This window comes from Bacillus rossius, chromosome 1 (genome assembly GCF_032445375.1).
Source record: "Bacillus rossius redtenbacheri isolate Brsri chromosome 1, Brsri_v3, whole genome shotgun sequence".
Taxonomy (NCBI): domain Eukaryota; kingdom Metazoa; phylum Arthropoda; class Insecta; order Phasmatodea; family Bacillidae; genus Bacillus; species Bacillus rossius.
Window position 1 is genome coordinate 216,882,192 of NC_086330.1, and position 27,268 is coordinate 216,909,459.

The following is a 27,268-nucleotide window of genomic DNA, read 5'->3' on the forward strand; positions in this document are numbered from 1 at the left end:
CTGAGTTATTATTACAATTGTGTATTACATAACCAATAATGGCAAAAAATTTAAGACGGATGATATTAAGGCGATTGGTGCACGGTAAAAAAAGGCCACAGGCCCGAAAACAATGAATTTAGTATCATATGATCATAAAAGAGTTTAGATGCCTATGTGGGTGACCGTTACTATGTAGGGAGGTCAGGAGCTTAGTTCCAGCTCGTCAGTGGCGAGATGGCCTTCAGACGGAAACGGTGTCGCTGGCGGTCGCTCTGCGGCCTGCCATCTAGCGGTAACTAACAAAACCTCGAAGATTGTATCTCGTTCTCCCTCTAACACACAGCCGATACGGTTCTATCGTGCCCGGAGGAGGGGAAGGTTTAGCAGGTTTCTCTTTCACTCATCCTTCGCCATGGGGAGGCGGAATGGATTTTTTTTTTGTTCGCAACTGCGCACGTCATGTGGCTGAGAGCTAACCTCTCCCGCACATCTTCTCACTCAACTCGCTCGTTCTCTCACACTATTTCAATAAATCTTTTCAAATCTTCAAGATCAATACTTTAAACAATTGCGATTCCTACGGACTAATTATATTTCATGCACGTGCCCGAATTCAGCTGCAAAAAAATAAAACGGGTAGTCAATTTTTTTCTTCAAATCCTTCCAAAACACTGTGTGTTAAAAAACATTCTGAAAGCCCATTTTTCTAGATAATTGGAAATTATAATTCACCTATGCCACAAGGAAACATTGTGCTTTAATATTATGTAAAGAAAACACCTCTTAGTTTTATAGATATGTATAGGTGGTGTGATATGTTTTAGATGTCGCACCATCTTATCATCCATGTAGAAGATTTACCCGAAAAGCTAACAAAACTATTGCCATGGAAATGAAAATATGGTTAAGGAAATATTTTTCAAATGTTTGTAAACAGTACACAACGTATAAAAAATCTTATAACTGTAAAATTAAAATACAAACAACCCTATAGCAAATTTAATTTCAATATGAAAAAGTCTACAATAATGTTTACAAGAAACGAAATTGCAATAGCAATACAAAAATATCGCAATTTTGTTACATTGTTAACATATATATTATTTTTAATAAAGGCAATAAAAATGGCATACTCAATATTTGGAATACAAAAAATAGCTTAAGCCCTACATAATTTCTGCGATATTCACAATAAATGATTTTCTTAAATATGGTAATTAAAAAACATCGTAAATAAATTATGAACATACATATTATGGTGAAGGAAAATGGACACTATCACACTGAAAAATCTTAGAGGGTAGTTTTCCTCATCTTATTTCTTTCTTTGCGTTTTTGGTCTTGTTCGTTAAAATATTTCATGTTCAAATACTTGATACGCATATACGTTCTTGTCCTGACAAAACAGTATATAACTTAAAGAAGTCTTCTTCTGGAAATTTATTTTCAGTAGTTCCGCAAATAATTTTAGTCAGTGATTCAAAAATCCGCTTTTTTTTGCACAAATTGTTGCCATGAATATTATCAAAACACATTTCAGCGATCTTTATTAATTCAAAAAATTCATTAGTGGGACATTTTAAATTACCCTTTGATTGTACATGTATCCAGCTATCGTCCTCCGAATTGAAATCCGTAGTGCCAAGGTCGGGATATTTATTTCTGAAACAGTGAGCTATATAGCCAGAAACATATTTCAGACCTTCAAAAGAAATTTCGTCACTTGAAAGGGGCCTGGCCGCTAAATCTAAGTATATTTCTTCCAAGTCAGCAAGATCTATTTCATTTAAAGGTGATTTCTCTTGAAATGTCTTTGTAAAATGCATTTTCTTGCACAAAAGTAGTTCTGTACTTTCATTCTGATAAGGACTGCCCTGTTCCATTTCATTTGACGAAAAATCACTTACAAAACACATTTCGTCTGTCTTCTCATCCGTGTTTTTCCGTTCAGCAAAAACTGTTGCAGAATGTTTTCACAATATGTCGTTTATAAATCTGTATTTAAAGTCAATGGGCGACAGATGCGTATTTTGATGTCCCATACCTTTAATATACAGAAGAAAAAAAAAACACTAACACATCTTGGTTCAGTTTAACTGTTAACAAATATTTAGGTTAACTGGTCTTATACATATTTTCGAGTGTTTCACTCACTGAGTTATACAAGACATTAATTTAATTGATCGCTGATATTTATACTTTTAAACTAAATTTTAGATTTATCATTTTATGTGAACTCTAATACGTTAAAAAGTATAACGCAACACTACACACAGGTAGTGATGTCTAGTGCACTGCCCTATGCACATTAGTTAACAAAAAAATAAAATAAAATATTAATTACTGATAAACAATACCTAGAAGTCGTGATACAAGTAACACATGCTTATCTGATATTTATCTCAATTAGAATACGAAAGAGGAAGACAAAATAATTAACTGATTTTAAGATTGATTTATTACTTACACACGAATAAACAAATACCACGTATCCCTCAATACAGTAATTCCTTTTGACCAAAATATCACTCCGTTTTTTTTTTAATTATCGTTGCCAGGTACATGGGCACGACTTCGCAAATGTCAATGTTTCACGTAGAGTTCAAAAATGGATTTACGGTTCAAAAAATTCACTAACTCATAAATTAAATCAATTGTCCGATAAAACATAAGACCTATAGACTCAAGACCACTAAGATAGTTGTGCATTGTATGTTCATATGATCGTGCCATTAATAATACTGAGAGGCTAATTAATTTTGTAAATATAATATTTAATAGCGCCTGGTTTTAGTTTATCCCAGCAACATCAACAAAGTCATAATATCAATCGGCAATGTTAAAAAGTTGCAGGGCGTCAGTACAGCGTTAGTGATAGAGTAATAACATAATGGCCATACCTAGAGTAATGATATCTTCTGACGTTAATACCTTTAAAATCGCGTATTCCCGTTCGCAACTTAACATACAATCAGCAGTCTGATGATAACCTTTTTATACATACTATTTTTACCGCACACGTAACATAACTTATGGTAGGCCCGCGTTAGGAACGTCCTGACGCGGAGCTGCAAGCACCAAAACGGCCAAAACCAAGCTTCTTTTTAGTAGCAACTTTTACAACAATAGGCTCGAGGCACTTTTTGAAAGTTCCGCCGAAACCTCGGGCAATTTCTGGCCGTGAAAAACGTAATTCCAAAAGCCGCAATTACTTCATAATTACATACAGAAAAGCCCAAACGTCTGTAACAATGTCAGAAATATAGTTCAAAACCAAAAATAAATTAAACATATAAATTTTAATAACGTAGCACAGAATAATAAAACTGTAAACAAACATTTGAAGTATTAAGGTTTCAGTGTTCTGTGCAATGTAATATTACAAAATGATATTTGTAATTAGTGTGCCCGGCATTCTGGCATCGCTAGCTAACATTTTAATTTTTTTTAATTTTATATAACGAGAATAGCCTAGTGTTGATTTGATGTTCTAAATAAATTTTAATAAATATAAAATCTATTTTTTTGGTTAAATTTAGATCTGTCATTCCAGTGTGCATATAGCATACCCTAACTAACCGGAATACACAACTGATGTTCTGTGCTGTCAAAACATATTAATCTGGAGGGTAAAAATTTATTCATATGTGTAAACAACCACCAAAAAGAATAATCACCCTGTCAGTATTCAACTTCAAGTCAAAACATAACCGCTAAAAAGAATTTCACTGTACGAATTTTTCTGTACAGAGACAATTTCCTTGCTTGAGCGAAGATACTCCACTATGAAGCGCGACCTTGACAGACCCTTCGTTTCTTTGGCCTCCTCTCTCGTCCTCCCTCTACACCCCATTCTTCCCCCTCCCCTCCCGCAGGCAGGGCCAGCCGGCTGGAGCTCCGCCGGACCACCTGGTTCCGACAAGCGCCGCCCTCAGCGCCACGTCGTGGGGACATTCTTCCCGGCGGCGATAGTTTTACACACAGCACTAGAACTGCCACTCCAGAGGGCGTGTTTTGAGTCGGATCGTATCAAAATAAAAGGATATGAAAATATATACATAACTCAATAGTGTTCTGCCAATAATGTTTTCATTTTCATTTAAATTTATTCTTTAAATCGCTCCTGAAGTAGTCCAGCAATGATCAATGGAAATTTTCAATATTAAACTGTAATTTTGATGATGGAAATTTTTTTCTTGCTTTTATAGGTGCAGAAACCTATTCGTACACTCGTTTTTTGAACTATACTTAAGTTTAACATAATTATGTGTTTTCTAAATAATTCTGGCTTGTAATAAAAATAAATGCATTTAAAATGACATAACTCAGTAAAAAAAGTTTATTAGAAAAGATCCTAGGTATATTATGTCTTAAAAAGAAGCATCAAAAATAAATATGTACAGTTAAATTAGTTTTGTCATAATATTTTCCATGCACCAATCGCCTTAAGCATCCGACGCTTTTTTCATTAAATTTAATTGTTTTGTTCATTTCTTGATAATTAATTTAGCATATTAAAAATTTCGTTATACAGAATTATAATTAATTCTGTCGCTGTTGAACAAATTACTTAAATTTTAAAAAAAATATATTTAGTACGTATATAAATTGAAGTGTTTTATATGATTTCTTTAAATTTTTAGTTCAAATTGAATAAATTTTTTTATACATTTCTCGAAAGACACTAAAAATTCAATTTTCAAAGTCCAGAAAATTTCGGGGGCAATTGACCCCCCCCCCCCCCCTTCCCCAAGGAGATCCGATGGTGCCCGAAAGCCCTGGAAGCAAGTAATAATAACGTACTTTAAATGTCCCGAATTTCAAACAATCGGAAGCAAATGACCTCTCCCCTGAAGGCCGGGGGGATTTGGGGTGGGGGTTGGGGGTTTGAGGACTCCCGAATTGCTCGGAAAGATTCCAATTTTTCTCTTAAAAATTGCAGAATAATCATTAATATGACCCAATATATGAAAAAATGCAGTTAATAAAAGTATTTTGATAAAGAAATAGTAGATTAATTATACGCATTTACCAATCAGTTTAGATTTATGGGGATACACTTATTTACTTAAAAAATTATTTACCTGCAAAGTGGAATAATAACATTTTCAAATAATAATTAATCGTTCTTTACATTTTTGATGGATTGTACTGTTTAGAAAAAAATATTACAATATAATTCTACCTGATGCTACTATAACTGTAACATTCTTGAATATAAATAGTAGTACTGAATTGTAATATTCTTGAAAAATAAAGTGTGTCTATTATTTAATCAAATGGAAAACACTTGGGTTTAAGGGGAATAAATTTAATAAAATTTGAGAATTGACAATACAAAATATGTTTGATATGTAAAACTAAGGAAACAACTTTTAAAAAAAATTCCAAGTGATTTTAAGAAAAGTAAAATTAGTAAATTATATTAAACCCGGAAAAAAATTATTACAGAAGAAATGTGATATAATATGGAATGTGATATAATATGGAATCCATAATATGGAATCCATGGTTATAAAAATTCTAGGTCCTCAAGAAAGCCTTACACAGCGAACTACCAAACATCGTAATTTTCCTGTCAACTTGGATTCTTAAGTAGGTACAGCAACACATATGACATGTTAAACCTTTTTTTTTCGTGAAACAATTTAATAGCATTCATTCACATCTTCTGTGTTAATAAACTATCAGTTAAACTTTATTAAAACACAATTCAATTAAATTTATATTCTAAATAACACTTGCCAATTACAACACCATGGCGCATATATACAGTAGTTTGTGTTTCTTTTAATTACACCTAGCTCTATGTATCTTTCTAACAATGAGAAATTCAAAGATTATTTATAACTAGCTTCAATACACAGCTCTGCCCGGGCTTTACACGTCACGTCAAACTGTAGGACATATACTTGAAAGACCGGAAATTTTTATATTAAACGCCCCCGGAACCCGCCTTGGAGGCTGATTTTAGGAAAACCCCGTGCTCAGTTAATGTGTATGTAATATAAAGAACATCCCTGCCGAGTTTGGTTTCAAGTATGTAGGACATTTACAAGAAAGATGAAATTTTTTATCTTTAACGCCCCTACAACCCTCCTTGAAAGCTGGTTTTCGTAAAATCCTATATTAGAGGATGTCTACGTAGCAAAAGGAACATACGTGCCAAATTTGAAGTCTGTATGTCTTATAGTTCCTGAGAATTCGTGATGAGTGAGTCAGTGAGGGGTATTTCGCTTCAGACAATCTTTACCACCCCTTTACACCCCTTCTGGGATGGCATTTCAAAAAATCCCTTAGTATTTCACCCATAGGGTACTCAGAAATATTTCATCAAAATTCCACATGTCTAGGTCCACTGGTTTAGGCTGTGCGTTATCCGCCAGTGATAGAGTTTTATTAAGTAGATTAAATAGAAATCGTGTCTATGTTGTTTGTACAACAGCTCGGTGAAATGTTTGCGTGTTTTTTAACATGGTGAATATAAAAAATTATAAGGAAAGTATTATATGCCTATGACAGACAATGTATAGTTTACGAAAACTCGGCACACTTCGTAAGAACGACATTCAGTTTAATAATCTAACTGAAGCAGGAAAAAGGAGTAAGTGATAATCTATAACATTTGCAGCGAACAAAGCGCTAGTGTGTGTACTAAGTCTCTGCTGTAACTGCTAGGAGTGCTGTGGAGCGAGAGGGCAACAGCAGACTGGCCTGGTCGGCACTCACCCGCCCTCCTGGGGCTTCCTCGCGGAATCTCGGTCGAGCTCCAACTCCACTCCCTCGCCGTAACATTCGTAGTTCTCGCCGTCAGACATGCTGGAGCATTGGCTGCACAGACAACACACACCCGTCACTGCCTGCACCCGCTACACATCACATTGCTTACAACACAACGAACACACCTTGTTTCCTGGGACACATGGTCTACTTCTAAATCCATTCCCTCGACAGGGCCCAATTCAAAATCGTCTTTCGAAAGCGCAGTCTACTTTCATTCGCCTGGAACCTCTCCACCTATGGTACTTCATAAACCCTTTCGAGCGACTGCCAGCTGGGAGCCGATTCTCCCCCACTTTCAGAAGAGATATGGAAACATTGCAGAACATTATCTCGGATGAACTGCTTACAAGGGGAAGGGACGACATGATAAATTTAATGACGGCTGAGACTCAGAGTATCAGTAGTATACCTTTAGTTTATTTACTCCCTTAAGAGGCCACTCCAGTCCAGGAGGCATTTCAAGTTGGCATCTGAAAAAGAAGCAGGTAGTGGCCTGGCGTTTAGTTCCTTATAGCATTAAGCTCGAGTTCCTCGGATTAGTATAGGAAGGGAACCCTCACACCCAACCCATCCTTCTTCCACATCTTAGGCTCAGCGCACACGGAGCAACTGTATTGTGACAAAAGTCGCAAAAAGGTTGAGCTCACAACGGTTTTGTGACCTTGACATTGCACGGGGGTGCGGAACCGCACACGAGGCGATCGGTTTGAGACCAGTCTCAAACCAGTTGCATGCAACCGTGGATCCCGGGTCGCAGTTGCGATGCAACCTTCGTCTCAAACAGTTGCTCCGTGTGCACTGGGCCTTAGACAGACATCACGACACGACAACACTCCAGCTCCCCCGCCGATACACCTACACGTAAATTATTAAAATGACTACAAATGCGGCACTACCTAAATACGTATCTGTGTCCTTGCTAAAACATATACACAGCACCCTGCTGCCGGCTCAATGATTCAAGCAAAATCTGCCGGATAAAGTCTCTCGTGTTTTTTTTTTAAGTAATTATTTCGCATATTTCCAATGTGACTCACGGATGAATGTCGAATTTTGCGCCGGATAATTTAATGTTATAAAATGTTCACTTTTATGAGACAAAAAAATGTGCTCTTGGGCACACAGGCTTTTTCCGTATAACAATACGCAATATGGCAGTAATAAAACTTGCATATCATGGGGTTGGATTATTACTAATTTCAAGTATTTGAAAGAAATGGCGTACACGCCTTAATTGCGCCAAATAAAGACGAAATAATTTAGAAATTGAATGCGCCGCATTATTGACATTGTGCGGACAAAACAAATTATTGTAATGGGGAAAAACGGCAGAGGTTCTGTGTGTGAAGTACGAAGGCAAACTAAAATTGTTTGGTAAACTTATTTCGGTATAAAGAAACATGTATGTACAGCTGTAACATGTCATATTTGTGTATAGCAATTAACATGTGGCCGAAATTAATGTTATTTTACTTTGTGAATGTTATTGCAGAATAAGTAAACAGAGTGAGTGCTAATTTTAATTTAATTTAATATTGTATGACTAAACTAGGTAAATGTAATTTTTTTTAAATTATCAAGCCCTATGTGGGTATCAATTAAAACATATTAAGTTATCTACGTTTGAGGTGAGGGTAAATGGTAAGTATAGATACTCACTTGTAGAGAAACAAAAGTAGGGAAAATAAGTTAGGGCATAACTACGTTTCGTTTGGAGCAAATTTTAGAACATTCTGTACCAAGACATGCTCAAGGACAGATGTGTTTTAGAAATGTCCCACAAACTGAACGTTTCAAACTGAATATTTGTGTATAATTGGGACGTAAATCAGCTAATTGCGAATGAGCGAGTCTACATGAAGAACAGATTTGATTATTCGTGAACGATTATAGTAATTAAGAAGTTCGCATTGAGTTCCCAGAACGTTGAATATATATTTGTAAAAGATAACTGGTTAAAAATCGTCCACTACGAGTAGGGCCTATAGAAAGTTGATCGTTTTGACTTCAATAGGCCTTTGGAGAATTCAGGGTAAATAGAATGACGTTACTCTACACATCGCCAGAAGAAAGAATTTGAATGAACATCAAAAGTTTACGAGAAATATATATACTACAGTAACTAAAGTCTGTTCAGCTAATTAACTAACGAAATATCATTCCTTGATTGACCATGACAGAAGATATCATTTCCTGAGGACAAGAAGATACCTTCAAAAGCGAACGGACGAAGCAGAAAACTGAACTACTCCAGTGATACTGTGATTCGATTCCCGTGAATATTCATTCATCGCAGATCGACAGTCAAAATCGTCGTGAGCAAGAAAATATGAAGAAATCATCTTTCAAGTAAATTCCGATAGATTGATTTTGCCAAGGTTGATCAAGTGGGACACATATCGGATGCATGAACTTCACTGCAATTAGAGCAATCAAAAGGTATATTGGTATTAGTATAAAGTTATATAACGAGGTACGTAAAACTTGGTGTACAAGTTTTAAAATGTTTATTTTGTTAAAGATTTCCCAAAGAGTAGGTACCCCTGAAATTTTTTAGGTAAAGAACTGAGCTAGTTTGAAACTATTAAATTTAATATAATTTACGAATCAAATCATATTGTATTCTGATAGGACTTAATAACGTAATGGACGGTATTTCACATTGAAGTTGAAGATAGTTCGTTGCAAATGGTAATATATTTTCGCACTCATTCTAACTTCATTCTTCAATTATTAAATATATTATTTAATAAAATCCGTAATAATTTTAAACCACCTTATCATTGAAATGTCTCTCATTCGTGGAGTAAGTACTTTTTCATATTGTTGAATGGTCATAGGGGAAGGTCGGGTAATACCGGACAGCGGGTGATACCGGACAGTACCAGTTTCCAGAGGTGCGCGCTAGGGGCAGCACCAGTCGGTCGTTTGTCTCGTAGGTCTCTGTGAAGGACACGCAGTGTCGCCATTATGAGTTCGTGCGTTGTCTGCTTGTTGAGTAGTGCTACGTTTTATTGATTTTAGGCCAAGATCTTCTGCACGAAGATAACTTTGCCGGGTTGTTACAACATAACAAGTAAGATATTTATAAGTTTAAGTATAGTAACTTGTGTACTAACCATTTATATATTACCATACAGTGTAACATCTGTGTGCGACAAATACTAAATATTTTATGACGTAATTTCGATGGCATGTCCGTCGGGTAATATCGGACAACCTGCTGGAGGGTTATATCGGACGGTTGCGGGTGGTATCGGACACAATGGTAGAGTAATTTCCCGTCTATTCTGATTCAAGTATTCTTTCTATTTGCAGAAAATGGAGAAAAGAAGGGGAAGGTGGAAAGAAGAAGATATGAAATTAGCAGTAGAGCATGTTATAAATAAAGAAATGAGCATTAGAGAAGCAAGTGAACAATTTTCTGTTCCGAAGAGTACACTAGGTGATCGACTCATTAAACTTGGTTCGGGAAATGAGGCAATTATGAAACCACACATGGGTACTTTCAGTAATACATTCAGTGATGCACACGAGGAGCAGTTATACAACCATGTTAAAGCTTTAGATAGACAACTCATGCCATTAACTCGAGATGAATTTCTTAAATTATCTTTTGACTTGGCAGAACACCTAAATATTGATCATCGCTTCAATAAGCAAAAAGAGAGGGCTGGGAAAGACTTCTATTATGAGTTCATGAAGAGGCACCCCGATTTGAGCCTAAGGTCTGCAGAATCCACAAGTTTGCAGCGAGCTGCAGGGTTTAATAAAGAACAAGTTGATCGGTTTTATGAAAAGCTGACTGAATTAATGGACAAATATTCATTTAGTCCATCGCGGATCTTTAATGCAGATGAAACTGGGGTATCCTGTGTTCACAACAATCAACTGAAAGTCATGACAATAAAGGGAAAGAAACAAGTGGGGAAATTAACATCAGGCGAAAGAGGAAGAAATGTAACTGTTCTCTTATGCATCAATGCTTCTGGAGACATGTTTGTTCCCCCACTCTTTGTTTTCCCCAGAGTTCGCATCGATAAGGATCTCACTAAAGATGCTCCTGTTGGAAGTGTGTTTGACGGACAACAAAGTGGTTGGATAACCAAAGATGGATTCCTAAAATGGTTCAAATTATTTGTTGAACGAGTTGTGCCAAGTGAAAAGAACCCTACACTGTTAATTGTTGATGGTCATTCAAGTCACAAGGACTTAGAAGTGATTCTGTTTGCTCGTTCCCACCACGTCCATATCCTGAGTTTACCACCTCATACAACTCACAAAATGCAACCACTGGACAGAGTAGTTATGAAGCCATTTAAGAATGCTTTCAATGAAGCATGTTCTTTGTGGATGCGAAAATATCCAAAGCTGAAAATTGCTCTCAAGGACATAGCTGGACTGGTTAACTATGCATTAGCAAAAGTCTGCAGAATGGAACTCGCTCAATCAGCATTCATGTGCACTGGAATTTACCCACTCAACCGTAGCATATTCACAGACTTGGATTTCCATACTAGTTTGAATGACTTACCAATCACTGTTCAAGAAGAATCTCCACCGTGTGTTCGAAGACAGAGTTCACCAGAGCCTTCAACTTCAGATCAAGCAGTAGGTCTAACAACACAGCAAATGTCAACTCCATCATGCTCCAGAATGGAAGGTTCTGAAAGCACTGTACTGCACACTTCAGCCTTCAATGTAGTAGAACAAATTTCTCCACTTCCTAGCAGTGCAGTTGCCAAGTTGGCCTCACGAAAACGACGGGGAGACAGAAGTGAAGTTCTAACATCTAGCCCATACAAAAATGAGCTTGAAGCAAAAAGATGCAAGTTGAATGTGAATCAAAAGTCGCAAACCACTAAGAAACTAAAAGGGAAACATCTCAGAAAAACATCAATGCATAGAACACCCCAACCAAAAGTTCCATGTGCAACAAACGAAGAGACTACTGACTGTATCATTTGCGGTGAAAATTTCAGTGAGGATTGGATACAATGTACCATATGTAAAGGATGGGCACATGAAAACTGTGCTGACCTTGAAGGGGATGCTGTATTTTATAAGTGTGATGTTTGTAAGAAAACCTAAATGTTATTTACAGGCGGTATTTTGTAAAAATCTGAAGGGGAAATGACTGTCCGATATAACCCTCCAGTTTACTGAAACTTCCAAATACCACTGTTTGTTCAAATGTAAAATACTAATATTTCTAAATGTTTTGGCCCATTTTCTTTATTAGGCATTATAAATAATTAAAGTACAATTCCAGAGACATATGTACATTTCATTTTTTGCAGTAAGTTATATTTTTATTAAAAGAAAACCTAAGGTGTCCGGTACTGCCCGACCTTCCCCTATTACATAATTACCTTAAGAAGATTAACATTATCGAATTTGACTTCCAAGCGTGGGGCTTATTTTACATAACTTGTTATTTAATTAAATTAAACTGTATGTTATATTACAGGAATTGGCGCACGTCTTGGCTACATGAAAATAGAAAATAGTTATACACTATGCAAAAACCTCAATTGTTCGTTCCCCGAAACTGTATTTTACACAACATATAAAAATGTTTCGCAATTTTAACAAACCGTAATATTTCATATAAAGATATATATAAATCAGTAAGTGAAATAGTAAATACGTCTCAATAAAATATATGTTTTTATAATAGGTAAAATGACGACCTGCCCATTCAAAACAGCCTAATTTTATTCAAATAGTACATACATCATCTACAGTTCAACATACACGAGGCTTTCATTTATAATATCCAGAAAAAATAAGCAAAAATAATAACTAAGTTACATTAAAATATATACATACTTATATTCATACAAAATGTGTATATACATACGTGTAAATATATATGATGATGTGAAAATCAATAATTTTATACGATTTACTACATTCTATGATAAATCAATTCTCAGGCACAGGTGTAATATTTACATTTAAATGTCGATATTTGGAACATTTTACGCAATTGAAATGCATAAGTAAGAAACATAACAATTCAGGGAGAAACCCCACAAATATTTATTTTTAAATATAATTCAAAGTTTTGTTATAACACAAGTTGTTGCATGCTGTATTCGATACTTGGTTCAAACGTTATTACCACCTTGTCGTTTGTTTGCGTCAAAGTGGGGTCGGACAAGATCAAGTAAATAATACACAAGAGAGATTCATAATTACATTTCATGTGTGCTATCGTCGACCGGTATAGACTGTTATGCAATGTTACACAACCGACCAAATGGTAGAAAAGTGTGAACCATTAGCTTAGTACAACAGTAAAAGTTACCATAATAGGAATGACCCTATCTACAATCCCTTAAAATAAATACGCTCACTAGTCACCTCCTCCCCCAACAAACATTCTGTACATAGTTTTGTGGTGGCAGGTCATAAAAAATTACGTTGAAAATGTGTTTTCAATTTAAAACTATTGTCAAAATGATTACCATGATATTAACTAACAAGTATACAATATTATGTAACGAAACACTGAACAATGAATAAGCGATATAATGTCTTACGTACATTAAAATGGAAATATAATTCCCCTTTATCGTTGAAATGGGGTAAGAAACAAAATGTTTTCCCTAACTCCGTACACATTGTCCTTTACCTAGTGTTGCAATATAAATATATATATATATATATATATATATATATATTTAAAGTAATAGTATTTTTTTGTGAAAAACCTGGATTCCTGTTTATTTCTTCTCTTTAAAATATTTTTTTCTTCAACATAAAATACATTTATGAGATAAATATATAATAGTTTAGGCACATCATGGTTTAGTTTTAAAAAATCTGTATTATCCATAAATACAGTTAACGCATGGGATACACTGAAACTCTTACAATCTTATTTATTCAACATAAAACAAATAAATTGAATAGGTGTTGTAACAATTCAGCATATTTACAGATATTTGGTTTTCATGTGTTTCAATATTATAAATGTTATTTTTTTAATGAATTTGTAGCAAGAGCAAAAATTTTGAATTCAATGATAAACATTTTGTCACCACACACAACCCCACTTTCATTACATGTTACACTATACAGATGTGACTGAATATAAAGTCGTACAGCATAAAAATATTAAGAAAAAATTAAGTTATAATTAAATGGATATTATGTAATAGCAAAAAAGAAAGATGCTTATCCATGGCGATATTTATTCAGAGCATAATAACAATAATTATTAGCTGTAGGAATCTTTTCATTCATTATATTATTTGCAACTTTCTCTTGTGTAGAATGTAATGAGCACATCTTTTTTTGAGTTGGAAGTGGCAGTACACTGTTTTTATAAACTTTCCCAATGCGACTACGCTTGGTTATGGTTGGACTAGGTGAGAATATTTTTTTCAGTTTATGAATTGTATGCGTTAATAATTTAATGGATGACAAGTTCTAACAAGCTGTAGTTGTGAGTTAAAAAAAAATTATCTGCCTAAGACAATACAAAAAAAGAAGAATATTCGTTTGGTGGGCTTTTTGATAATAAGCTTAAAACAAATAGGTACTACCCGTAAAGATACAGGATAAGTTTATGTATTTTACATGTTAACTAGTTTAATATAAAGCGGTTTATTTGTTTGAAACCTAAATAATTAATGTTTAGTTACTGCCTCAGCTAAGTGTTGGGCTTATAATGTAACATGTAACATATTTTAGAGCATACAATTAATTTTTTTCCCCCAACTTCCCTTTGCGCGACGAACGCCTATCGCCTATCGCCGTTTTACTGAAGAACACCATGTCACACGCACTTAGAATTCCAGTGGCCAGATATACTGTACATCGTGAAAAGCACGTCTCTTTTGGCGATATGCCTTCTCCTGCACTTCGTTTACAAATATTTGTTTGTTGACAAATGCTGCTCGCCCACCCTGGCCTGGCCCACTGGCCGCTGACCGCTGACCGCTGGCGCCGGTATTCCGCTGGGACCATTACGAACCCCTACCTGAATTTTTCGCTACTCGTATTAGAACGAAAGTGACTTATATCCAAGATACTGTATATAGACTTATAAATTTTTGCATTATTTTTTCTTTCGCGACCATTCTATAATATACACACACATCGTAAACATTTAGATTTAAAGATTATTAACTTTGGATTCCCGGCCAGTTTACCTTTTTTACCAAAATATTTGGCATGTCTTTAAACCCTGCCAGATTTCAAACCTAGACCATACACTTATGCATATTAGTAAAGATTAGTATAAAACCATAATTTATGCACGTTTTTGAAGAAAGGGGCTTTGATAAGAGCATCGTTGTCTTAAATATCAAGCAAGCATCATTTCGAAATCTATATTAGTTAATTAGTTATAAGGAAAATGAAAATAGCATTGAATCTTATGAGGTTAACGCGGGTTGCGTAGTGCTCCTGAAACACTGGAGTGGCCTCTTAATATTTAATAAAGCATCTGGCCAGCCAATTCAGTGAAAAAAAAAAAAAAAAAAAAAAGCCTTTAAAAATGTAAGCAAAGTTTATATGCCAGTTAAGGTTCACTATGGCAACCTGTGCAGCAGCCTGGGTGGTAGCGTACAAGCCTGCCGCCAGACGCTCGGGCTTCGATTATCGTCGAGTCACTTTTTTATCATTTATTTTTTTAATAAATCTACTGTTTACAAATATTAATAAATTAAATATGAACTATTGTATGAATTTATGTATTAGATATTACTTGATATTAAAATTACAATAACAATTCAAGTTCTCAAATATAAAATAATCATGGGTATAGTTGTAATTTTAAATAGTTCTTATATTAATAAAAAATTTGAATTTTTATTGATAAGTTTTAATCATATATCTTGGTTTACAAACAAGAATATGGTAGATAATTATAAAGGAATTACAAACAAAAAATAATAAAATATGATTGTTTACACGAACAATGTTAAAGTATATATGTTTATAAACATATTTCATTCATTAAACAATAAACTTGCTCGTTTTTCCAGAGTTTGAAGAGAAAAAAAGATAGAACTGTAAAAAATACTATATACAAAATTGGGTAGTCAATATAAACCATCGAAACTGATATAAACGCAACTGCTCAGGTCAGGTCAAAACTGGTTTCAACAGAAATGTTTGTAAATATTTAAATGGAATATTATAAAACTTTATGACAAGAGTTATTATAATTTTTATTTATAACTATTATATTTATACCTAACTAATATAACTTTATATTTGAATGTTGACATACTACTGTAATTTAAATATCAATTTATATGTAATATATTAAAAAGTAAAATTATTAAAAAAGTGAGCATCAGTGAGAATCGAAACCCGAGCATATGAACGGCAAGCAAGTACAATAGCATTCAGGCCACTATGCAGTTAAACAGAGTGAAATTTAAATAGTAGGTACATATTTTTTGCTTAAATTTTCAGAGGCGTTTTTTTGTCGCGATTGGCTGGCCAGTGTGTTTTTCGAACTGTGGTCGCCCACGTATCAAAATATAATGCATGTATTACCAGACTTCAGAAGGATTCACAAACCTAATTCAATAAAATTTTAAATTTAATTCCTCCAAATCTACTTCCTTCATTACACAACAATAGTGCCTATGCAATCCTTATTGGTGAAATAATTTTTATTACTACCAGTTTTATTTCAAAACAGAATTCAGAGAAATTCACATTGCGATTCTGTCATGCTTAAAACATGTTTTGTACAGATCATCTACACATGTGGAAACGCTTTGGTGAAAAATTATGTATTAAAAACGTCAAATGTCTCGTCGACTTTCCACCGAACAAACATTCGAATGAGTTGCTGATAACATTAACTTTCAAGCGATTGGCTTTCCTCATCCAGCAGTCAACCAACCATTGAAACATGTCTCTGCCGAGCAGTTTCTATTAAAAAGCTCTTACGTGAATGGAGAGGCGTCGAAAAGACGACTCTGAATCTGGTGATTAATTGTGGCCATCACGCGTGCTGGAGAACTGGCGGTACACGCAACACGCGCGTCCCACCACCACACTTCGCATTGCTTGCAACCCCGCGCTCCTAGGACTGCCTCGGAGACTAGGGGCACTGAGCGACAGTCGCTTGACCTTGCACACGGGCGTCACTTTAGTCGCAGTCTCAAGATGGATTTCACAGAGTTAGCATTCTACACAAGGCTAAACGAAAAAAGAAGACAGTAATGGGTGAATCCGCTTGCAAGTCAGCGAATTATTAAAGGACATTTTCACAAGATGTATCAAAATCTAAGTTTTAATACTTCAAAGTTCTTTAACTACTTTAGGATGTCTGAATTATTTTGATGAACTTCTTGTGTAAGTGATCAACATGAGTAAAACTGTTTGTCCCAACGAACACTTGGCTGTCACGATTAGGCAAGAAATTTTACCGTCATATTTACTCAAAATTAGCCTTATTGAAGTCTCAGGTTACTTACTGTAGTTATGTTACATTCAACAAATAAATCACAGAATAATATATTTCAGTAATTTTTAATATGGATATTGAAATAAACACCTACCTGTATTATGTAATATTCTTTAGTAAAAGGTTTGATTAGTTATGTAAATACTAGTAAAGTTAGAATTGCCTGATCTTGTGCCAGTACCTAATGTTTACACGGTGGCAAAGGAAAAACATTCTTAAAGTGTCCTTTGAAATACACCATAGAAATAATTGACATCGCCCGTTTAAGTAATATTTATTCGTTGCATCATATAAATATAATATAATATAGGCTACTCACATTACTTAATGCAAATTAGCAATTATTAGGTTTATGAAATAAAATTTAAAATAATTTCTTATTACTTATTAGTTACACTGATGATGAAAAACAACTTGTTTCTGTATCCAAAATTTAAATCCAAAATGTCCGTACTTTCGCTGCCAATGCAGGAAGCTGAGCCGCGTCAGAAAGACCAGCGAGAGCATGTTGGCTGCACTTGTTGCGACATGTTCTCTCTGTTCTTTCTCGGCTGCTGCAGGGAAGGACATGCTTGTTCTGGAATAGTCTCAAGAAGATTTTGACGTTCCCTGTAGAGGATATCATTTTGAACTCTTCTAATTGCATTAATTATTTCTGCCCTTATTAGAAGCTTGTCGTTTTTATCAAATTATTTAAGAGTTGGCTAATGAAAAAGGTAAAAACTGTTTGTCGTCACCCTGTTGTGCTTGCATATTGCTGCCTACAACTTGTTTTTCCTGGTTTGGACTTATATTCCTGAATGGTTCTACTCCCGTCGAACACCCGTGTGCTGCGGGTGGCCAATCTTCCAGGAAAGTTATCGCCACTGGTTTTGCGTACCTCGGCTGAAGCACTGGAGTGGTGGGGTTGACCACTTAATCGCTCACGTGACTACCGCCTCTAATTTCGTCTCCGCCGAAGTAGGAGTAACTCGGACCTTCTAGGCGATTCGAGGAAGAAGGGAAAGCGCGCCCGAGCACATGCACCAGCTCGTCACAGTGCACTTATACACACTCCGTAGCCTACAAATGCGTAGAAGTTGGGGCCAGGGCCTCGCGATGAAGGACTGGATAATTTCTCTAACCGACCTCGGTCAACCTGAAGCTCTATCCACTCCTGAGTGTAGGCCCGATGCACCAGCTCGTAATAAAAGTACTAAATTAATAAAAGTTACCGAATAAAACATATTTTAATGTTTGTTTACAAATTTAAATTAACAAGCGTACACCTAACTTCCCTTTCTTAACTTTAATTTAGGCCGGCTGGCAGCCTGGCGAGAAACGACGAAAGTCGCCCCCAAACCAACCAGTACTAACCAAACCAATGCGGACAGCAATGTCCAAGTGCCCAACTGCCGCATGTTTGACTCTTTTCTACTCTGTCCAAATCTTCTTCCAGATCCATCCTTCTGTTTCCCGTAACCAACCTTCACGCATAATGCATGATTTTTTAACCCCACATGAAAGAGGAATTTCCCTGTGTCTATGCAAGTTTTACCTAGGCCCAACTTATCTAGATTTAGTCTAGAATAGTCAGTGAGGCGAGTTAGTCATGGTGCGAATCGCTGCCATGGCTGGCCAATCCCCCTCCTAGCACATGATGCATGCTCCCTCTCCTGCATGGTTAACAACCTGCATGATTAGAGCGTATAGGCTTCGGCTTGAGACGCACTTAAGAGTCTTCCCTACCCAGAACTTTCCCACACACTCATAGCTTTAAGTTAGGTTAGGAAAAAAAATCACAGTGCACAGTGCACAGAGAGTACGGGAGGAAGGAGCACGAAGCACACCTCCACGATCCTCGTCCTGCCGCCGCCCAGCCAGACCACCAGGATCATCACTATGCCCGAGCACGCATCGAACTTCGAAAGTGGACTTAGTCTCTGGGACTGGTAAGCTCGACTTACATGTTACTTTGGAAATCGGACTTAGCCCAGTTGTCGAGGAAGGACCCGAAAACAGTGCTGTGGATAGCGACTTAGCAGAAACTCTGAAGGAAATACCCGTGGCTTATGTGTGTGACAGCGGTGGTTGGTTTGTGGTTGGCATGTTATGGCAGAGTAATGATATACCCGACTTTGACTTTCTTCACGACAGTGACTTCTAACCCCGTGGCAACTATTATTGACTTTGTGTACAAATGTTAAGGATGTGCAACAGCAATTTATTTTTTCAAGCCCCCTGGTTTGAGTGTGACAGGGGCGGACATGCTGGACATGGACGAAGAGGGCAGTGGCCTGTTCTGCACGTCGGGGCAACTCGTTGTTGCTATTTGGAAGCGTGCCATCGAAGTCCGGCTCGAGTGCTGTTGGGGCAGGAGAGTGCTAGTCGGCAGGCGTGTTGGTGGTAGAGACGACTCGACGAGCGAGCCCGGGACAGGACGCCCTACGAACTTTAAGGCGAGAGTCCGGCCAGTTTTAACCCACAGACTCGAGCAGTTTCTTTTAAAGTTAGTAAAGAATATGTGGGTAAAATATTAAAGTTTCAGGGATTGTATACGCAATCTAAATGTTTGAGGATAGTTGTAATGTTGTAAATAGTTGGTTCAGTTAAATGTCATTTTGCCCTCAAGTTATTTTAACATTTGTTTGCCACCGATATTTTATTCTTAAAATATTACTCGCTTGGCTGTGTCTCATTTAATGTATACGAGTTTTCTATTTATTCCAGTCTTGCTATTGTAAATATTGGAGGCAATAATTATTTTAAACATAATTATTCACTTAATTTCTTTCTAGAATAATAATATTTCACTACATGTTAAAGTTGATGTACGACTTGTTAGTAATAATCAAAATGTTTTTGTTGGTAGGCACATACTGTGCACGTCCTTGAGCAAGTCAATAAACAAAGAACATGTACACAAGAACATTTAAGTGCTCGATATTTGTCTTTTATGTCTTTGTTAACCATAGTAGTATACAAATGAGGTCCCTGGGACATGGCGCTGGCTCATGGTGCCTGGTGCCGACCACCATCTTGGATTTAAGCATCACGGTGGCCATCTTGGTTGACCTTTACCTTAAACTTTGACCTTTGAACTTCAAAATTAGCCAAAATTTGTCCAAATTTGCCAAAATTTACCCAAAGTTCGCCTAAATTAGCCAATATATTCATATTTTTTTTGGAAAAAATTTCCACCAAAAAATCCTAAAAAAATTCCACAATTCTAAAATTAGGATTTCTAAAAACCTCAAGTCATTTTGCCTTAGAAAGAACACAAATTCTTAAAATAGGCTTAAACATCCATGTCAACAGCCTCCAATAAGCCTCTGCCTTCTTATATGATTATGACGTCATCGTTGCAATTTCCGTTACGGCCGCCATCTTGAAAATTCGTAATTTTTGTGTTAGAAAATCGGGAAAATTTTTGCAAATCATATAAAAATTTAATCAATCAAATTAATACTAAACATTAAATAAAAAATTTATAAAAAAGGATTTATAAAAAATGTACACTTACGATAGGAACTTGAGTCCTCGGTTCCAACCCAGTGAGGGCAAAAATAATAAAAATGGTGACCGATCCTTCCTCCACGGAAGCCGCTGGCAGACTGACCTCCCACCACTACTACCAAGATATATATATCGTCAGCAGGTACGACGACATGTCCACCATTGTCTTCGTCCGCTGGAGGTCACCATCTTGTGTGTGTACTCGTCTTATAGAGTGCATTACCATCACACTAGTTTTATTCTAACCCACTAGAGTGCAGTAATCATTTATTATTACTGAGGTGCGCGCCATCTTGAAATTTGGACGCCATCTTGAAATCGTGTAATTATTTAGCTAGAGATTCGGGAAAAATTTCCAAAATTCATCAAAACATTCACTCATTAAAGTAATTCTTGATTAGAAATTTGGTTCGATCCCTGGACGATATAAAATTAAATTAATATAACATAAATTTAGCATAATAGTGACAGGTTCGAGAAGTAAAACACCGCAATTTCTTTCACAAACATAATATGTATTACTTAATTTATATTCTACTATAGGATCACCCTGCGAAGGTTAGCAATCTTATTAACATTTAGGTCTACCTAGGTGTGAAATGACTAATTCTTAGCTCCAAACGGTTTATACTAGACAGAGACCAGCCAGAAACTTTACCGACAGAGTCCTCCTCTTCTTGACAGAGTTTCTGGACACCATGTTTAACTGTCTGCTTCACGTCGTCAGAACTGTAAATTATTGCAGCCGATGTCTTGAATACACACTTATTCACTTTGTCATCGAACATATATGACTTTCCATGTATAAAGTCCAGTCACACGTCATATTTTAAAGGAACATATGTTGCTACATCATCAGTAAGATGATTTATAATATTCTGCCTGATACCAGCAAGGAAAATAAAAATGTCTTTGCCTCCAAATGCTCAATCGGCTCTAAAGCTCCAACAGATCCAACAGCTCCAAGGCTCCAACAACTCCAAGGCTCCAACAACTCCAAAGCTCCAACGGCTCCAAAGCTCCAAAGCTCCAACGGCTCCAAAGCTCCAACAGCTCCAAAGCTCCAACAGCTCCAAAGCTCCAACAGCTCCAAAGCTCCAACAGCTCCAAAGCTCCAACACCTCCAAATATCCAACAGCTCCAAAGCTCCAAAAGCTCCAAAGCTCCAACACCTCCAAAGCTCCAACAGCTCCAAAGCTCCAACACCTCCAAAGCTCCAACACCTCCAAAGCTCCATCAGCTCCAAATCTCCAACAGCTCCAAAGTTCCAACACCTCCAAAGCTCCAACACCTCCAAAGCTCCAACAGCTCCAAAGCTCCAACACCTCCAAAGCTCCAACACCTCCAAAGCTCCAACACCTCCAAAGCTCCAAATCTCCAACACCTCCAAAGCTCCAACAGCTCCAAATCTCCAACACCTCCAAAGCTCCAACAGCTCCAAAGCTCCAACAGCTCTAAAGCTCCAACAGCTCCAAAGCTCCAACAGCTCCAAAATCTATAAAGCTACAACAACTACATATATACTCCATAAGTTCCAAAGTTACATTTGCACCAAGACCTCCAATGCAACAATTGCTCTAATTTCTGCATCAGCTCCAATTGCCTATCAGCTACAAGTGCTCCAAGAACTCCATCTGTTCCAATTAATCCGAGTGTTCCAATTGCTCTAAGTGCTCCGACTGCTCCATCTACATTCCACTCCAAATGATTGAAATTGCATTTTTGATCGAACTTAGACAGAAGCATATTCGAAAAAAAAGGAAGCGCATTTGGAAGCACAGTAAACAAAAGAAGTACATTTAATGAAAAGGACGTACATTTGGACCAAAATTCAACTTGGTAAAATACGATCTCATGAGAATGACTCTCCTATCAGTCGGATATGATACTGCAGTCTTGTCTATACACATTTAATGTAAAATACGTACATTATCACATGATCATTAAACTGAGTAGAATGCATTCGTCAATTTTTATATGTAATATAATGTCTCCAATAGTCATTGACTCCAACGAACATTGGCTCCAACAGTCATTGGCTCCAACAGTCATTGGCCCCAACAGTCATTGGCTCCAACAGTCATTGGCTCCAACAGTCAACGGTCATTGGTTCCAACAGTCCATGCCTCCAAAATTCATTGGCTCCATCAGTCATTGGCTCCAACAGTCTTTAGGCTCCAACAGTCATTGACTCCATCAGTCTTTAGGCGCCGACAGTCATTAGCTCCATATGTAGCCTAATATGTTCCAAAAGTTTTTTTGGCTCCCAAAAGTCTTAGGCATAGCTGCTATTTAGTTACGAGACTAGAAGGCTACGAGACTACGAGACTATAATGCTACAAGTCTACAAGGCTCAAATTGCGGCATCTGTCTCAAATTGTGGCATCTTTCTACAGCTGAATTTCTCTTTGGCTCCAACTGCTCCAGCAACATTATGTTATAAGATTCCAAGGCTACTTGGTTACGTAGCTTCAAGTCTACGAGGTTCCAAGGCATCATGACTACGCCACTACGAGTCCACAAAGTTACAAGACTACACGACTACGAGTCTACAAGGTTACGAAAATGCAAGGCTACAGGACTACGAAGCTTCCAGAGCACAAAGTTACGTGATTGCGAGGCTACCGGACTACGAAGCTTCCAGGACACAAGGCTACGTGGCTACGATAATGATAGGCTTCGAGAATACATGGCTCCAACTGGCTACAATAGCTCCTTTCAGAGGTGAGTTAATATATCTCATGCAAAAGAACTTGTTGCATGTAGTCCCGATTATTGGCATGAGATGATGTCACGTGTTGTGTTGAGTAAAAATTTATTTATTTTACGTGGGATGCGGGATGCTCATTAACGATCACAAAAGAAGTATGGCTTCGCTAGACTCCAAGGAGAAGGAAGTTCGTCCTTCCTGTTAGTGTTTCTCAGATGTCTGAGTTTTATTATTATTTGACTGTGTAACGATATTTTGTTTCAATTCCATCTGATAAAAATATTACAAGTGCTGATTTAATAGCATAAATTCACTAATTAAATGTGACCTTGAATAAAATGACATGACTCTGTAAGTAAACAAGCCTTCATGCAGAGATCGGTATCTCAGAAATAAACAGGAGCACACGAAGAAAACCGTCAAAATATTGACAAGAATAATCGGGAGAATACGGAGAAAACAGTCACACATTTTCTTTTGTATCATAAAATTACTTAAAAGATATAAATAATGGGAAAATTACAAAAAAAAATGAATAAAAATTAACAAAAAATTCTGCCTTCTACTATAACTCTATCCTTCCTCGACAAATGAGAAGTTCACAAGCTGGCAGAAGCTGTTTTTGTTAACTGTGATTCAATTTATTTTTGTAATTTTCCCATTATTTATATATATATTTTTTTGTAATTTTATGATATCAAAGAAAATGTGTGACTGGAACTCCGTGGAGCGGCCAGTGTCATTACTTTATGGACATACCTTTTGAAGTTAGTTATAAAAATTGATTCAAAAATTCAGTAAAAATGGAGGTTATATGAAAGAGAAGGCTCCTTCATTCAGTCCATAAATTATTTTTTCTTGATTACTTTTTGATGTGTAACATCTTAGCTATCGGTATATGGCATTTGATATAAGATTAATTTCGTGATGTAACGGACGTCGCATGGAACATGAATGTGTACCCACGGTGCTGCCATCTGTGGCGGAGACAAAGGGAAACTTTTAACTATTAACTTTTTACTGCATGTTAACAATATAGGCAGTATTTTATAAAATTCCTAGTCGAAAATCAGGTATGTATATGTATATATATATATATATATATATTTTTTTTTTCGCTTTATTCGGAGTCGTTTCATTATATAGGTTTACATTTCACCTTGCAAATCGATTTATTCGATAGTCGACGTAGCTGCTCCGGCACCAAATACTAGCGGCGGGTGCGGAAACTACGTGTGATTCGCGTCGAGAAATGTATTTAAAACACTATTTTCGTTTATTTATCACGCTCGACATTATTTTAAAGAATTTTACGTTAAATTTTGTATCCGAGTTTCGTTTTTATAAGAGTGTTTTTACAACATCAGAACACATGAATTTACTTTTTACAGGGGTTAGGTGTTACACATCTCTGGCAGTATCCAAAGAATCCGCTCCCCTTTTTTTTTCTTCCTATTGACACATTCGCCCATTATCAATGCAATTAAAATGGATTTAACGCCCATGGCACAAGAGCGTGGCACTCACTTCAGCGAACAGTTGAACATTTGGTAATAATGACTGGGATCTCCTCAGTAATTGGGCAACTATCGCTGAAAGGTTTCCTGCGTGGTAACTGCAGTTGCCAGGTCTTGGCAACTCGTGAGCGACCGATCGCCGGCAACTCAGTGTGCAGGGTCTAGCTCCCTCCAACTTCATTTCCTCGCCAAGGAACTCTTGGTTTTCGCCAACAGACATGCTGGGGCACCGGCTGCGCACACAACACACACCCGTCACTGCCTGCACCCGCTACACATCGCACTGCTTACAACACTCGCTGTATGAACGTAACTGACTTTCATGGCCTACCTCAAAGATAATGTTATGCTATGTACATTTCTTTTGAGTAATCTGTTTGGCATAATCTCATCCATTCAACAACATACTCTGGTAAAAAGATAACTTTGGCAAACCTACATTCAATAGATACTGCCCATTTTATTTATCCTGTGAATTCAAATATGTAATGCTGAAATGGCATTTTATTTATGCACCTTTTCACATTCTTGAAAAATTTTGTGGCCAGCGTGTACTGTAACTCCTTGTTTTGGTATAATTTAAATTCTTTGTTTTTTATTTTGAAAAATTTTGTTTATAAGTAGACTTTTATAATTTAAAAATAGTTATTGGTTAAAAAATTTTTACAAGTTTTAACTTGCTTTTATTATTCTTATTTGTTTATTTACCCGTAGTTTCTCACCAGTATTAAAAAGGATTTAGTTATTAAGTAATTAAAGGCCAAAGTTTACAGTTACTTTAAGAACTAACTAGTTACCGCGGCGTCGCGTTAGGAAGTCGGTTTAATGCTTCCCTTATGAATGTACTGCGGCACGCATGCGTGTCTGTAACGTCACACACGACAGCTGGCAGCTGCCACTGCCGGCCTCGCAGCGCGACGCGAGAAGACATGGCAGTTTGGTGTGCGCGTGCGTGGGCGATCGTCTGGAGCTCCTTAGCTCTGCGACACTGTGCCTTACCGTCCAACAACTGAAATGAGGCATGAAGGCTTCGACTTTTACATAAGTGTTATTTGACCTAAATGTTTTTAGGCCGCTTGAGAATGGAGCGGTGCCGTTATTGATGCAACTCAGATACAACAATCCTCCATGTTTGACCCGCAAATGCCCCGCGGGTGTGAAGATTTTGTTTGTGTTCAACCAAAAAATGTTTTCTTCGCAATTGTTTGCAAGTTTACGCTCCAGATATTTAAATGGATATTAGCGCTGCACCCAAATTTAATGCTACGTGGTGCACGAAAAGACCTAAATTACATAACACACAACAACAGTTGTAGTAAGGTAAAAGTTCCCAGTGAATTGAATTATTTTAGTGAACTTTTAAAAATTCGACCGTTATGAAGTATACACACGCCCCCAAATGAACTTACGTACTATTAATTTGAGCATACCGTTCTGACTTCCGAGTAGTTAATCCAGCAGAGAATAAAATTCTAACCGGAGTTTAAAGAAATTTTAACAGTTCTGTATTGTTCGAGTGGTTTTTCACTTGCACCAGTATTATTGCTTCAAGGCTTAATCTTTATAGTCAAATGTAATTTATACTCTAAATTTTGCTAGTATTTTACTGTGTAGCTTTGTAGTATATAATATGTTTTGCATAATCAGTAGGCCTATCAGATGTATGGGCCTAACAACATTGCTCGCTCACTGTCACTAGAGATTCCCTACAGAGTCTACGAATTCTTTGAAAGTAATGAAATTGAAGCTGTGTTACATGTTTTGATTTTTAATTTTACTTGTAGCCCACTTATCCTGAATTTTCAATTTAACTCTGATTTTTTTCTAGAAATTTCTTAACACCTAGGGTTAGGGTTGGTAATTTTAGATGAATATTTTTTCAAGTAATTTTTAATTTTCTTAAACATCACTTGTTTAATAACAGCCGACTGTTGAGTTTGTGGATTCTCGCTCGTAAAGTGGGAAGAACCCACGTACTGGATACATAAAACATAATACAGACTATCATGCTTAATTATTATTGTTAATCATCACTAGCTACAATATTGTCAACACTAGTAACATTATCTATATTAGCAACTGATATTATCTGTTAGTTCCACTTCCTTAGCAACAGTAACTATAAATTCACACAGTAAGAGAAATAAAACGCATGCCCAACAATAAGTCAGAGATTACGAAAGGAAAAAAAAGTCAAAATTTAATACTCATGGGTATGTTTTATAGAGGTATGCATAATCACTTCTGCATATAGAATATACATTAGTAAGTGTAATGTCTAAATTATTACAAAAATTTGAATTAACGCGGCTATGTTCCTTGAAGTTTAACCTCTAT

At 36.5% G+C, this 27,268-nt stretch overlaps 1 protein-coding gene across 3 annotated transcripts in view; it reads right to left on the reverse strand.

Annotated features, from left to right (window-relative positions):
• The window catches only part of LOC134527286 (rab11 family-interacting protein 4A), a 620,480-nt gene that overhangs the window by 382,773 nt on the left and 210,439 nt on the right, over window positions 1–27,268 (reverse strand). For all 3 annotated transcript variants that reach the window (XM_063359829.1, XM_063359831.1, XM_063359830.1), the window contains exon 3: window positions 6,712–6,813. In XM_063359829.1, coding sequence (XP_063215899.1) covers window positions 6,712–6,813 — 102 coding nt within the window. The remainder of the gene's footprint in view (window positions 1–6,711; window positions 6,814–27,268) is intronic.